Here is a 15,294-nt window from a genome sequence, read left to right as displayed (position 1 = left end):
CTACTTTTGGCTCAGACCACACAGTCTCCAACGGCTGGTGCGATCCAGCCTTGATCAGACACAAACACCCTCGTGACTCCAGCAGACCTCTGAGGTTACAATATGCTGACATTTGACATGGATTGTTTAAAGTTTCTGCTACGGCATCCAAATAAAAGAACGCAGACAAGTGGATATTTTTATGGCTTACTTCTGAATTTTGTATTTTGTGTAAAGTTTGTTAAACTTAGGCTGGATTTGCTTCTTTTGTGCATGCAGGGTATATATGTACATGCAGTAGTAAGTAACAGAGTTCAGAGGTCAGTAGTATGTAACATTGAGTGCAGGGGTCAGTAGTATGTAATGGTGATTTCAGAGCTCAGTAGTATGTAACAGAGAGTGCAGGGGTCAGTAGTATGTAATGGTGATTTCAGAGCTCAGTAGTATGTAACAGAGAGTGCAGGGGTCAGTAGTGAGTAACACAGAGTTCAGAGGTCAGTAGTAATGGAGAGTGGAGGAGTCATAAATATGTAAAGCAGAATGCAGCGGCCAGGAGTAATGCAGAGTGCACAGCTAAGGAGTAAGTAACACAGAGCGCAGGGATCAAGAGTAAGTAATGCAGTGTGCAGGGGTCAGTAGTATATAACTCAAAGTTCAGAGGCCAGTAATATGTAATGCACAGTGCAGGGGTCAGGAGTAAGTAAAGCAGAGTTCAGAGGCCAGTAGCATGTAACACAACATGCAGGGATCAAGACTCAACAGTAAGGGCAGCACAGTGTTCAAGTGATTAGCACTTCTGCCTGGCAACACTAGGGTTGTGGGTTCAAATCCCAACCAAGTTACCACCTGGCTTGAGTTTGCATGTTCTCCCTGTGCCTGCATGGGTTTACTCCAGTTTCCTCCCACACTCCCAAAGACATGCTGGTAGGTGAATTGGCTCGTCTAAATTGTCCCTAGTATGTGTATGTATGAATGTGAGTTAGGGACTTTAGATTGTACACCCCTTGAGGGTTAGGGACTGATGTGAATGTACAATATATATGTAAAGAGCTGCGTAAATTGACAGCACTATATAAGTACCTGAAATAAATAAATAGTATGTAACAGAGTGCTGAGGTCAGTAGTAAGCAATTCAGAGGTCAGCAACATTTAACACAGAGTTCAGGGGTCAATAGTAATAGAGTGTAGAGGTCAGCAGTATATAGCACAGGGGTCAATAGTAATAGAGTGTAGAGGTCAGCAGTATGTAGCACAGGGGTCAATAGTAATAGACTGTAGAGGTCAGCAGTATGTAGCACAGGGGTCAATAGTAATAGACTGTAGAGGTCAGCAGTATGTAGCACAGGGGTCAATAGTAATAAAGTGCTGAGGTCAGCAGTATGTAGCACAGGGGTCAATAGTAATAGACTGTAGAGGTCAGCAGTATGTAGCACAGGGGTCAATAGTAATAGAGTGTAGAGGTCAGCAGTATGTAGCACAGGGGTCAATAGTAATAGACTGTAGAGGTCAGCAGTATGTAGCACAGGGGTCAATAGTAATAGAGTGTAGAGGTCAGCAGTATGTAGCACAGGGGTCAATAGTAATAGAGTGTAGAGGTCAGCACTATGTAGCACAGGGGTCAATAGTAACAGAGTGTAGAGGTCAGCAGTATGTAGCACAGGGGTCAATAGTAATAGAGTGCTGAGGTCAGCACTATGTAGCACAGGGGTCAATAGTAATAGAGTGTAGAGGTCAGTAGTATGTAGCACAGGGGTCAATAGTAATAGAGTGTAGAGGTCAGCAGTATGTAGCACAGGGGTCAATAGTAACAGAGTGTAGAGGTCAGCAGTATGTAGCACAGGGGTCAATAGTAACAGAGTGTAGAGGTCAGCAGTATGTAGCACAGGGGTCAATAGTAATAGAGTGTAGAGGTCAGCACTATGTAGCACAGGGGTCAATAGTAATAGAGTGTAGAGGTCAGTAGTATGTAGCACAGGGGTCAATAGTAATAGAGTGTAGAGGTCAGCAGTATGTAGCACAGGGGTCAATAGTAATAGAGTGTAGAGGTCAGCACTATGTAGCACAGGGGTCAATAGTAACAGAGTGTAGAGGTCAGCAGTATGTAGCACAGGGGTCAATAGTAAGTAATGCCTTAAAGTATACCAACCCTTTATGAATGTGTATGTAGATATACTATATCGCCAAAGTTGTGAGAACACCTCTCCATAATGGTGAGTACAAGTGTTTCCAGTCTAGGGTGCTGTTAATGCTCAAATATGATAGGCAGGGCCGTGGATAAGGGGGTACCACCAGTCCTCCTGTACGGGGCCCAGACCAGCAGAGGGGCCCAGGCAGATGGGTGAATCGGATGTGGGCAGGGAGAGTGATCAGCATGGCGAGGGAGAGGGCAGTTATTGGAACTGATGGCTCTCTGAAGCAGCTCAAAGCTTGCTTTTCTCCTCCTGGTTTCAGCTGCTGCAGAGTGAGCTATATAGGGGATCAGTTCCAATAACTGCCCTCTCCGTACCAATCACTCGCTGTGTTCATTCATAACTGAAGCATCGTAAACTGTGTTTTTTGGCGGGGGGCTGTCAGGTTGGCTGTATGGGGCCTCATGGTTTCTGACAGCAGCCCTGATGATAGGTGAGTAGTAACGCAGTGTGCAGGAGTCAGCAGTGGTGTATTTAGATTTTTTTCTGCCCTAGGCAACACAAAAATTGTCTGCCACCACGGATACCAACCAACACCCCTGTTTCCTGGGAGAGCCATCCACTCCCCCCCCCCCTGATGATAGAGAGAAATACACTCATCTTCACAGCTCCAGACACCCCCAAGAACGAGAGTCAGTCTCTACATACACCATCAAGCTGCCCGCAGCCTCTCTTAAATCCCACCTGGTTCCCATGGCTTGCATGTCCCTTCTTTCATCCCTTCTTCTGGGGGGAGGTGCTGCCCCCCTGAAAAATGCCGCCCTAGGCACATGCCTTGTTTGCCTTGTGGTAAATACACCCCTGGGAGTCAGTAGTAATGCAGAGTGCATAAGTCAATAGTAGCGCAGAGGTCAGGAGTAAGTAACACAGAGATCGGTATTAACACACAATGCAGTAGTAATTCAGAGTGTGTGGGTCATTAGTAAGTAATGTTCAGAGGTCGGTAGCATGTAACACACAGCGCAGAGGTCAGGAGAAACTAACAAACATCTCCATCCAAAGGAAAAATATCCCCCTTTCAGTACAAATATCCAACCCCATAAGCTAAAATCCCCCCACAGCACAAAATTTAGGTCGACGACCCCCCCCCCCCCCCCTGTAAAATTCACACACCAGACCTTAGATGCTTTGGCACCTGGCAGAGTGAAGGAAGTCCTCCCAGGTCTCCCCTCCGCTTTGTCATACAACTCATCCAAGCCAAGAGAGATCCTAGGAATTCACTCAGCTCTGAAATGCCTTTTGCCTCTCTGATCTAAGGGCTGAGAGCCAGCAGGTGGGGTAAAGAGCTGATGGCACGGTGGGGTCGCCGTCTCCCAGTCACATGCCCGTGGCCATGATCAATGGTTAGAATGTAATAGGCCTGTTGCTGACCCCAGATATTTTGAGTTTAAAGCAGGGGCAGACTGACAACTCATGGGGCCCCCAGGCAATAGGGGATCATGGGGCCCCTGTGTCCTTGCCCAAACTCAAAAAAGCCTATGAAAAAGGTACCAGGGGCATCTCTTGGGGCCCCCTACTGACCCCGGGCCCTCGGGCAGTGCCCCAGTTTCCAAATGGTCAGTCCGCCCCTGGTTTAAACAAGAATACCTGCCTCTCCATGCACTGCACGGCACAGATGTGAATTCACTTTGCGCTGCTTTTCTCAGAAGTGTGGGTATGTTTTAGCAGGTGTCTTGGCTGGTTAGGATCCCATTCAAATCGAATAGTCTGTCTTCACACAACATACATCAACACACAACAAAAGCATGCATTATCATCCACTTGTGTGAACAGAGCCCATTCCATGTGGGGGGCCTATAACATTAGGTCAGCAAAAAAAGTTCACTTTTCAACCTATAGAGTAAACCACACGTCCCTTTAAGAGTGTTTTGCAGCAGCTGTCATGTGACATGCACAGAAAACTTGCGTTCAGACTTGCCGTGATTAAAACGGGATTAGGGGAAGATCCGAAATCTTCGAGATTATTGCGCGCACAATGCCAAGCGGGACAAATTTATTGAAAAACCTGCTGTACCTGCAGTTCCAACCTGGATCAGCATTTTTTTTTTCTGTAAAGTTGTGGTTTGCGGTGTAGGTGGCTTATCCTGAGTTAGCCAAAGTTTTGTGATTTTAATAAACCCCACAAAGCAGCACGGGCCAGATCTATAAACACAACTGCAAAAAAAGTCCTTTTTTGGGGGGAAATGTAACTTTTGACAATTTTTTCCACATGCAGTGCTTACAACATGTCAATGAGAGGGTGAGAGAGGTAAGGCAGCACTGAGTGACTCCACCACCTTTCGGGAGGGCTGAAGTAGCCCTAAGCAGCTGTGCTCAGTTTTTACTTCTATACATTTACCAATGCTACTCTCATAGACTGGAGAACCAAAAAACACGCGGAAGCCCCCTCCCCCCCCTTCTCCCGATTGTGTTAAGTGGACAAAAAATGCTGGTGAATTTGTTGTCTTCTCTTTGCTTGCAATCAGGATTCCAGTAATTGAACATCTTTGATGACCACTACTGAGCATAGCCACTGTGTAGGAAATGGGAGAAATTGCCTTAAAGTATACCATCCCTTTATGTGTGTGTATGTAGATATACTTTATGGCCAAAATTGTAAGAACACCACTCCATAATGGTGAGTACAAGTGTTTCCATTCTAGGGTGCTGTTAATGCTCAAATACGATAAATTGTAGACAGTTTTGCACTTCTGAACTTCACCAGTTTAGTGAAGACCCTTTTCTGCTACATCATGTACAAAGCCAGCTCTGGACAAAGTGACCAGTTTGGTGAAGACCCTTTCCTACTCCACCATGACTGTTCCCCTGCGTACCAAGCCAGCTCTGGACATAATGACCAATTTGGTGGAGACCCTTTTCCATTCTATCACGACTGTTCCCCTGCGTACAAAGCCAGCTCTGGACATAATGACCAATTTGGCAGAGACCCTTTTCCATTCTATCATGACTGTTCCCCTGTGTACAAAGCCAGTTCTGGACATATTGACCAGTTTGGTGAAGACCCTTTCCTATTCCGCCATGATTGTTTCCCTGCATATATAGGCAGCTCTGGAAATAGTGACCAGTTTGTTGAAGACCCTTTTCTATTCCGTCATGACTGTTCACCTGTGTACAAAGCCAGCTTTGGACATAGTGACCAGTTTGGTGAAGACCCTTTTCCATTCTATCACGACTGTTCCCCTGCGTACAAAGCCAGCTTTGGACATATTGACCAGTTTGTTGAAGACCCTTTTCCATTCCAATACGACTGTTCCCCTGTGTACAAAGCCAGCTTTGGACAAAGTGACCAGTTTGGTGAAGACCCTTTCCTATTCCACCATGATTGTTTCCCTGCATATATAGGCAGCTCTGGAAATAGTGACCAGTTTGTTGAAGACCCTTTTCTATTCCGTCATGACTGTTCATCTGTGTACAAAGCCAGCTTTGGACATAGTGACCAGTTTGGTGAAGACCCTTTTCCATTCCATCATAACTGTTCCCCTGCATACAAAGCCATCTCTGGACATAGTGACAAGTTTGGTGAAGACCCTTTTCTGTTCCATCATGACTGTTCCCCTGCGTAAAAAGCCAGCTCCAAACATAGTAACCAATTTGGTGTAGACCCTTTTCTGTTCCATCATGACTGTTCCCCCATGTACAAAGCCAGCTCTGGAAATCGTAACAAATTTGGTGTGGAGGAACTTGAGTGACCGTCACAGAGCCCTGGCCTCAACCCTACTGAACACCTTTGGAATAAATTAGAACTCCAATGGTGAGTCAGGTCTTCTCACCCAATATCAGTACCTGACTTCACAAAAGGACACAAATTCCCATAGACACCCTCCAGAATTTTGTGAAAAACCTTCCCAGAAGATTGGAGGCTTCTGTAACCACATGGTAATCCATATTATTGCCCATGGTTTTTGAATGGCATGTCCAAAAAGCTCATAAAGTTGTGGTGGTCAGGAGTCCACAACCCATTGGCCATATAGTAAATATTGACATACTGATTTGATTAGTAACATTACTATTGAGGTGTACACACTTCCTTAAAGCAAACGTAAGTGTGTAACTAATAGTTGTGTATAATTATTCTGCATAGTGCAAGTTTAAATAAATACCTAATGGTTGAACTGGATGGACTTTTGTCTTTTCTCAGCCAGACTATGTAACTGGTTTCTACTTGAACGGTAAACATCTACATAACTGACCCTATTTAATAAAGAACTCTTATTTGCAAGTGCTAACTTCTCTTAATTTTGTAGACCATAGCAACACAGCAGCACTCACTCTGTAACCAAGACCAGTATAGGAGTTTCTGATTGGCTGTTATGGGTTACTTTATTTCAGAATGAGAACCCAATGTCACAATCTTACAGCACCTGCAGACACCAATGGTCAAGCGATCATGGTGCTGGGGACATTAAAGGATAAATAAAGAAATCCTTTTTGCCTCCTTCCCCTAGCCTTGCCCACCTTCCCCCTCCACTAATGTCCTGGCCACACCTGCACATTAATGCCCCATAGACTCCTATGGGGCTATGTCCTGACACCCAAGGTCTCATAGAAGTCTAAGGGGCTGTCAAGTGCAGGTGCAGCCAGAGCAGTAGAACCTTGCCCATCAGATTATGGTAAGCACTGATTTGGAGGGGAAGAGGTGGGTTATGTTGGGTCAGGGGACAAAAAGGATAAATGCAGCTTGATTTAACAGATTGGCAACAACCTTGGGCAATCACTATGGTCTCCCCCAAGAGGAGTTGGTGCCAGGGGGTGTCTGCATGCAGCTCAAGCTTTGGAGCACAAACACAAATGCTCTGGCAAACACAGTATTTATAATTGAAACTATGCCAAGAAAGCTTTGGATGGTCAGACTTTCATCGGTATGATCTAACTAAAATAAATCTACAACATATGCATGAGAACGTCCACGGTACGAGAACAGCCAGACCAGTACATCGAAATCTCCATTGGTGCAAGCAATGACAGGCGCTCCTGTTTAATTTAAGGCACTGAAAACTATATGGGCTTTGAATATCTGCTTTTATACTATATATACTGGAGTGTCTGAAAGCACTGAACCCTGGGAAGGCTTGGCTGCTCCGATTGCCAACCCTCTAGGATTACATTTCACAATATGCAAGAATAAACACAGCCACATGTCTAACGGACTAGCAGGTGCACTGGGGAGTCTGAATAAATTTAGGTGAACAAACGCAGGGAAAGCAGCAAACGGGAGAATGGGACGACCACCTGACCTTTTCATAAAAAACTCAAACTTTGCATTACTTTTCTCAACCAAGGCTCCTCCAAAAGTTGCTAGGAGTTCTTTGAGCAATTTCCAGGGGAGATTTACTAAAACTGGAGTACAAAGAATCTGGTGTAGCAGTGCATGGTAGCCAATCAGCTTCCAGGTTTTATTGTCAAAGCTTAACTGAAAAGCTGAAGTTAGAAGCGGATTGGTTACAATGCACAGCTGCCCCAGTTTCTGTTAGTAAATAAGAATCCCTTTCTGTGTCTCAGGTAAGTTATCACTAACTTCAATTAAACTTTTTAGTGATCTGTAAGGGGGACAGTCTAGTGTAAGAAACATTCTTCCCACTGACTGCCAATGTAAGGGGGTGTTCCTCCCACTGACCACCAATGTAAGGGGCATTCTTCCCACGAACCGCCAATGTAAGGGGCATTCTTCCCACGGACCGCCAATGTAAGGGGCATTCCTCCCACGGACCGCCAATGTAAGGGGCATTCCTCCCATTGACTGCCAATGTAAGGGGCATTCCTCCCACTGACCACCGATATAAGGTGCATTCTTCCTACAGCCCCCAATATAAGGAACATTCTTTCCATTGACTGCCATCATAAGGGACGTTCTTCCCACTGGCCACCAATGTAAGGAGCATTTTCCCTCCACCAATTTAGGGGGCATTCTTCCTACTGACCACCAATAGAAGCAGCATTTTTCCTACTGACCACCAATTTAAGGGACATTCTTCCCACTGCCCTCCAATGTAAGGAAGTTCTTCCAATGCACTGCCAACCTAAGAGGCATTCTTCCAACTGACCACAAATGCAAGGAGCATGCTTTCCACTGACTGCCAAAATAAGGGGCATTCTATGACCAGCAATGTAAGGGACATTCTTCCTACTGCCCCCAACATACATAGCATTTTTCCCCTGACCAACAATGTAAGGGAAGTTTTTCCAATGCACTGCCAACCTAAGGGGCATTCTTTCCACTGACCAACAATGTAAGGGAAGTTTTTCCAATGCACTGCCAACCTAAGGGGCATTCTTCCCACTGACCAACAATGTAAGGGAAGTTTTTCCAATGCACTGCCAACCTAAGGGGCATTCTTCCCACTGACCAACAATGTAATGGAAGTTTTTCCAATGCACTGCCAACCTAAGGGGCATTCTTCCCACTGACCAACAATGTAAGGGAAGTTTTTCCAATGCACTGCCAACCTAAGGGGCATTCTTCCCACTGACCAACAATGTAAGGGAAGTTTTTCCAATGCACTGCCAACCTAAGGGGCATTCTTCCCACTGACCAACAATGTAAGGGAAGTTTTTCCAATGCACTGCCAACCTAAGGGGCATTCTTCCCACTGACCACCAATGTAAAGGCGGCCTTATTTATACCAGAAATGTAAGGGATGACCACACTGATCATGGATAAAAGCGGTAACTATGCGGACCACCAGTATGACCAAAGATTACAATTTCATTATCAGCATTTCCTTCCTAGCTTTTATTATTTAATTTCATTAATATAGCTTAATTTTGCAGTATAAAGCTGAGAGTGTCAAATACGCCACATTCCTCCATTCTTTTATTCTTATTTCCACTAGTTACCGGAATGCAAATGTACCATGATCTGTTGATATAAATATTCTTGTCAGGGATTTCCTGAGACCTGAAAGTTATTTCAAGGATCCCTCTATGTTAAAAAAAAGAGATTGACAAACGCTGATCTCATCACTTTTCCTAACAGTGAGGGAGATTTACTAAACCTGGAGCACTCATATTCTGGTGCAGCTGAGTATATTAGCCAATCAGCTTCTAACTTCAACTTGGTCAATTAAGCTGTGAAAATAAAACCTGGAAGCAGATTGGTTTCTATTCAGAGCTGCACCAGATTTTGCACTCTCCAGTTTTAGTAAATAACCCCCAAAGCCTTCTAGACCACATGGCAATATACTGCATAAACACCATAGGCTTTGAGTAGACTTTGTCATGCATGTTTATTGCAATGTAAAAAAAAAAAAAAAAAAAAAATCAATAAATTAAAAAAAAAAAAAAACCGAATTTTTAACATTTTTTTTCCTTAAATATCATCAAATTTATGAAATCATCCTCCAAAAAAAAAAAAAAAAAAATTATAGAAAAATTATATACTTTATTACAAAGGTTTAAACTCAAAAGAGCTCCAAAAATTTCTTATTTACAAACAGTACTGGGTTCATCAACCCAAAATGAAAACATAAATAAACATTTACAAAAAAAAAAAAAAAAATGCTTATAGCCATTTTACTGACGACACGTCAGCTTATATTTATAATATATTTATATATATATATATTTATAAAAAAAAATAATAAAATTACAGTATGTACACATGACACAGTTAAGTAGCAGAATCCGAACAGACGCCTCCCCCTCCCCCCCAGCCTGTTCCAGGACTACAGAAGCATTTTACGAGTCTCTAGTTTTAACCTTTTTAATACTGAATGATCATCGAACTTGAAGAAAGGGTCCATGCAGGCGTGATCAATGTTACACACAGTTCAGAGCTGGGCCACTGACAACCCTTCGCTCGGCCCTAACCACCACTTTGCTCCGACGGAAAGGCTCGGCAGTCTCCTGTTTTGCGCACGCGCGTAGGAACAATCGCATGGCGGGTGCTTTGTATATTTTTTGTGTTTTTTTTTTTTAGGTTTTGTTTTTGTCACTTCCCCAGCCAGGAGTTTCAATTTCATGTTCGCCCCCGAGGCGCGTTCTCTCTTTTCGCTCTCTCTCGCTTTCTCTCTCTCTCTCCCCTCCGAGAGGCCAGTCCGTTCAGAACGTCTGCAGCTGCTGCGTTAACATGAGCTGGCAGCCGCTGTTGACGTGATTCATCACTTTCTGTTTGAGCTGGGCGACCTGCTCCCGCAGCATGTTGGCGGTGGACGCCAGCTCAGAGTTCTGCGACTTCAGGTTCTTAACTTTGTCCTCCAGCCGGGCGATGCGTTCTAGTTTTCTCTTCCTGCACTTGGAGGCGGCGATTCGGTTCCGCATGCGTTTGCGCTCGGCTTTGATGCGCTCCTGCGACTCCATGTCGATGGGGGAGAGGGGAGGGGTCTCGCCGGGCATCTCCGGGACGGTTTGGGGCTCTTCCTTTAGAGCCTGCAGCCTGGGGTGCTGGACGGGGAGAGGGGGGCTGGCAAGGTGCTGCGAGGCGAAGCCCATGGCGCCGGCGCCGTTGAACGCCGGGGCGCTGGTGATGGTGGTGGGGTTAAAGCTGTTCAGGTTGGCGTAGACGGGGGGCTCGCTGTGCAAAGTGCCGTTGTATCCAGTGTTGCCGGCTATAGAGGAGACGGGTGCCAGTCCCGTGCTGGCGGGGGGCTGCGGGGCCGAGGTCACGCCGGGCAAGATGTTCTGGCTGTGCAGCTCGGCCAGCGCCCTGACGAAGCCCTCCGCAAAGCCCTCCTGCTCGTCCGTCACGTTTTTGGGGCACAGGAACTGGGTGGGGGTCGGCGTGGTGGTGATCATGCCGTTGCTGGACTGGATGATCAGCCTCTCCAGCTCGGGCGATGCCAGCTTGAGGAGTCCCACGTCCGGGGAGGTCAGCAGGTCGGCCCCCTTGTTCCTCAGGTGAGGTTTGATGGCGCTGCTGGGGTCCGACAGGTTCAGGGTCATGCTCTGCTTCAGCACCTTGGGGTTGTATCCGTAGCCGGTGGGCTCGGGCTGCCCGAACGCGGCGCTCAGTGCATCGTCGTAGAAAGTAGGCTCCATCTTAGCGCTCATACAATCAACAGAGCCGCCGCCACAACTTTTTTTCCTTTGTCCGTCAGTCGCTGCGAGGAAGGAGCCGCGGATAAATCGCGTCCTGCAAAGCAAGGAGAACATTGTTACTGGCTGGCCACAACGTACCATCTCACTGCCATACAAAGCGCCCAATACTACGCGGCAAGGCGGGTCATAGGAGCTCGAATCAATGGAACAAGTCCTATTAACCCTTCTCTATCAACTCCATACAATGTAACAAGTCCTATTAACCCTTCTCTATCAACTCCATACAATGTAACAAGTCCTATTAACCCTTCTCTATCAACTCCATACAATGTAACAAGTCCTATTAACCCTTCTCTATCAGCTCCACACAATGTAACAAGTCCTATTAACCCTTCTCTATCAACTCCATACAATGTAACAAGTCCTATTAACCCTTCTCTATCAACTCCATACAATGTAACAAGTCCTATTAACCCTTCTCTATCAACTCCATACAATGTAACAAGTCCTATTAACCCTTCTCTATCAGCTCCACACAATGTAACAAGTCCTATTAACCCTTCTCTATCAGCTCCATACAATGTAACAAGTCCTATTAACCCTTCTCTATCGACTCCATACAATGTAACAAGTCCTATTAACCCTTCTCTATCAACTCCATACAATGTAACAAGTCCTATTAACCCTTCTCTATCAACTCCATACAATGTAACAAGTCCTATTAACCCTTCTCTATCGACTCCATACAATGTAACAAGTCCTATTAACCCTTCTCTATCGACTCCATACAATGTAACAAGTCCTATTAACCCTTCTCTATCAACTCCATACAATGTAACAAGTCCTATTAACCCTTCTCTATCGACTCCATACAATGTAACAAGTCCTATTAACCCTTCTCTATCAGCTCCATACAATGTAACAAGTCCTATTAACCCTTCTCTATCAACTCCATACAATGTAACAAGTCCTATTAACCCTTCTCTATCAACTCCATACAATGTAACAAGTCCTATTAACCCTTCTCTATCAACTCCATACAATGTAACAAGTCGTATTAACCCTTCTCTATCAACTCCATACAATGTAACAAGTCATATTAACCCTTCTCTATCAGCTCCACACAATGTAACAAGTCCTATTAACCCTTCTCTATCAGCTCCATACAATGGAACAAAAATACAGACACCGCTGCACAAACTTGATACATTGTAAGAAGAATAGTGCCTATCCTGCACAAACTGGATACAAAGTAACACGAAATATTGACTTTTCTACATAAATTAGATACAAAGTAACAAGAATAGAGACTATACTACATAAATGTGATACATTGTAATAATATTAACTATTCTGAATCAACCTGATACATTGTAACATTATAAACTATTCTGAATCAACCTGATACATTGTAACATTATCAACTATTCTGCATCAATTGGATCCATTGTAACAAGAACAGGGACTGTTCTGCATAAACTTGATCCATTGTAACAAGAACAGGGACTGTTCTGCATAAACTTGATCCATTGTAACAAGAACAGGGACTGTTCTGCATAAACTTGATCCATTGTAACAAGAACAGGGACTGTTCTGCATAAACTTGATCCATTGTAACAAGAACAGGGACTGTTCTGCATAAACTTGATCCATTGTAACAAGAACAGGGACTGTTCTGCATAAACTTGATCCATTGTAACAAGAACAGGGACTGTTCTGCATAAACTTGATCCATTGTAACAAGAACAGGGACTGTTCTGCATAAACTTGATCCATTGTAACAAGAAGAGGGACTGTTCCGCATCAACCTGATACATTGGAACAAGTGATATTAACTATTCTGCATCAACCTGATACATTGCAACAAGAACATGGGTTGCTCTGCATAAACTTGATACATTGTAACAAGAACAGGGACTATTCAGCTTTAACGTGATACACTGTAACAAGCAATAGTAACTAATCTGTAACAAGGAATATGGACTATTCTGCATACACTTAATACAATGTAGCAAGTAATAGTAACCACCTGGATTATATTTTCTACATTGTGACAAGAACAGAGACTGTTCTGCATAAACTTGATACATTGTAACAAGTAATAGTAACTATGCTGTCTAACTAGTTACAATGTAACAAGGACTATGGACTATTTTGCAAACACATAATGCCATGTAACAAGTAATAGTAACTATTGGGATTATATTTGATACATTGTAACAAGAACAGGGACTGTTCTGTATAGTATCTATTCTGTATTAACTTGATACGTTGTAACAAATAATTGTAGCTATGCTGCCTAAGCTAGTTCCAATGTAACAAGGAATATGGACTAGTCTACATACACTTAATACCATGTAACAAGTAAATGGTAACTATTTGGCTTATACTTGATACAATGTAACAAGAAAAAGGACTATTCTGCATAAATGTGATACATTGTAACAAGAATAAAGGACTATGCTGCATTACCTTGCTACATTGTAACAAATAATATTAACTATTCTGCATTAACTTGATACATTGTTACAAGTAATCGTAAATATGCTGCTTAAGCTAGTTACAATGTATCAAGGAATATTAACTATTCTTCATAAACTTGATACATTGTAACGAACAGGAATCATTCTGCATTAACTAGATACAATGTAACAATAAGGATTATTCTGCAGAAGTTTGATATTAACTCCATTGTGTATAAACTGGTTACAATGTAACAAGACATAACAGTTCCTATCCTGCCTAAACTTTTAACTGATATTAACTCTATGGGGGTAGAAAACTGATACAATGTAACAATAATAGCAACTATTCTGCATAGGAGTGTTACATTATAACCAATAATATTCCCTAGCCTTTATAAACCTGATACAATGTAACAACAACTTAATTCTGCATGAACTCAATACAATGTAACAATTAGTGATCTTTTCTATTCTTCCTAAACTCCATATAATGGAAGGATGGGACCTCTACTCTGCATGACTCGGATACAATGTTACAATAATGGCAAATATTGCACATAGGAGTGTTACATTGTAACCAATAATATTTCCCAGACTTTATAAACTGGATACAATGTATCAATTCTTCCTAAACTCCATATAATGGAAGGATGGGACCTGCCCTTTACATGGCTCAGATACAATGTAACAAGAAGGAAACTTCCCATGCTCACAATTTGGACTTTTTGGACATTTTGTACTTTTTTCTTTATCCCAAAAGCCTGAAATTTCACTACCCCCCCCCACAACCAGATCACCCCCCCCCCCCCCCCACAACCAGATCACCCCCACTTTTCCATGAATCCTGGTAAGAATAGGAACCAATCAGCCGCCTCGCCTTGCACGCCCCAACTACTTTCCAGACTGCCCCCCCCCCAAAAAAAAATGTAGACAACTTTTATGATGTTAGCGGTCAGCCAGGGCCATGTGCCCCCCAATGTCACCCCAACGCTGCTTTTCTATTGGTCAGAAGTTGTGGGCCACCCCCAAAAGTTAATCGAAAGGCGCCAGCCCCCCAAATTCTGCCTCCGATTGGTGGGGAGCCCAAACTTTTGAAAAAGTGACATAAAGTGTTAGGGGGTGACCTCTTCTCCCCCCCCAAATTGTGGAGCTGTTCTCCTATTGGTCAGAAGTTTTGTACCCCTTCTAAAAGTTGTCACCTGCTGATCTCCCCTCTTATTCCATTGGCCGGAGGGTGGTGCCGGAGCCCGGCCCCTGCTGGGAAGCCCCGGAGCCCCGCTGGGTTCTCCTTCCCTCCCCGGTCCTTACTTGTTCAGCCGGCGGGGACGGTCCAGCCGCTTTGCAGTCACTGTGAGTCTCTGAGCTCCGAGCGGCGCCGCACTAACTCTTATCAGCGAGCGCTCAGCCACTAAAAATAGGCATGATGTCACCCCCGCGCTCGCCCATTGGCCGGCAGGACGGAGGGCGGGGCCCGGTTTGCAAATGAGGCTCGGTCGCCATGGTGACCGCCCTAGAAGATTCTAACTGTCGCGGGGGATGACGGGATGAGGTAATGCTGCTCGCCCGGCCGCGGGGCATTGTGGGATGACGTAGTGCGCGCCTCCGCCGCTGCCGACCGATCGGGAGACCGAAGCTGGGGGCCGCCGCCGCGGAACTGCTTGGCGGAACTAGAGGCTGGCGGGACGGGC

General features: G+C 44.5%; 1 protein-coding gene across 3 annotated transcripts; it reads right to left on the bottom strand.

Moving 5' to 3' along the window:
• Positions 1 to 9,526: 9,526 nt before the first annotated feature.
• JUN (Jun proto-oncogene, AP-1 transcription factor subunit) lies at positions 9,527 to 14,985 on the bottom strand. Of its 3 annotated transcripts, none has more exons than XM_089659590.1 (2): positions 14,915 to 14,985; positions 9,527 to 11,235 (listed from the first exon to the last, which is right to left on the bottom strand). In XM_089659590.1, exon 2 carries the CDS (start codon positions 11,151 to 11,153, stop codon positions 10,206 to 10,208), a length of 948 nt encoding a protein of 315 aa, XP_089515716.1. In that variant the 5' UTR covers positions 11,154 to 11,235; positions 14,915 to 14,985; the 3' UTR covers positions 9,527 to 10,205. The 3 variants fall into 3 exon arrangements, with proteins under 3 accessions (XP_089515716.1, XP_089515717.1, XP_089515715.1); XM_089659591.1 differs by having other exon boundaries at positions 14,787 to 14,971; XM_089659589.1 differs by having other exon boundaries at positions 14,806 to 14,971.
• Positions 14,986 to 15,294: the final 309 nt, after the last annotated feature.

Source organism: Staurois parvus, unplaced genomic scaffold, assembly GCF_062004578.1.
Source record: "Staurois parvus isolate SC_StPar_1 unplaced genomic scaffold, SC_StPar_1.0 ptg001167l, whole genome shotgun sequence".
NCBI classification, from domain to species: Eukaryota; Metazoa; Chordata; class Amphibia; order Anura; family Ranidae; genus Staurois; species Staurois parvus.
The sequence above is the reverse complement of the archived record's forward strand: the minus strand, read 5'-3'. Positions and strand labels throughout refer to the sequence as shown.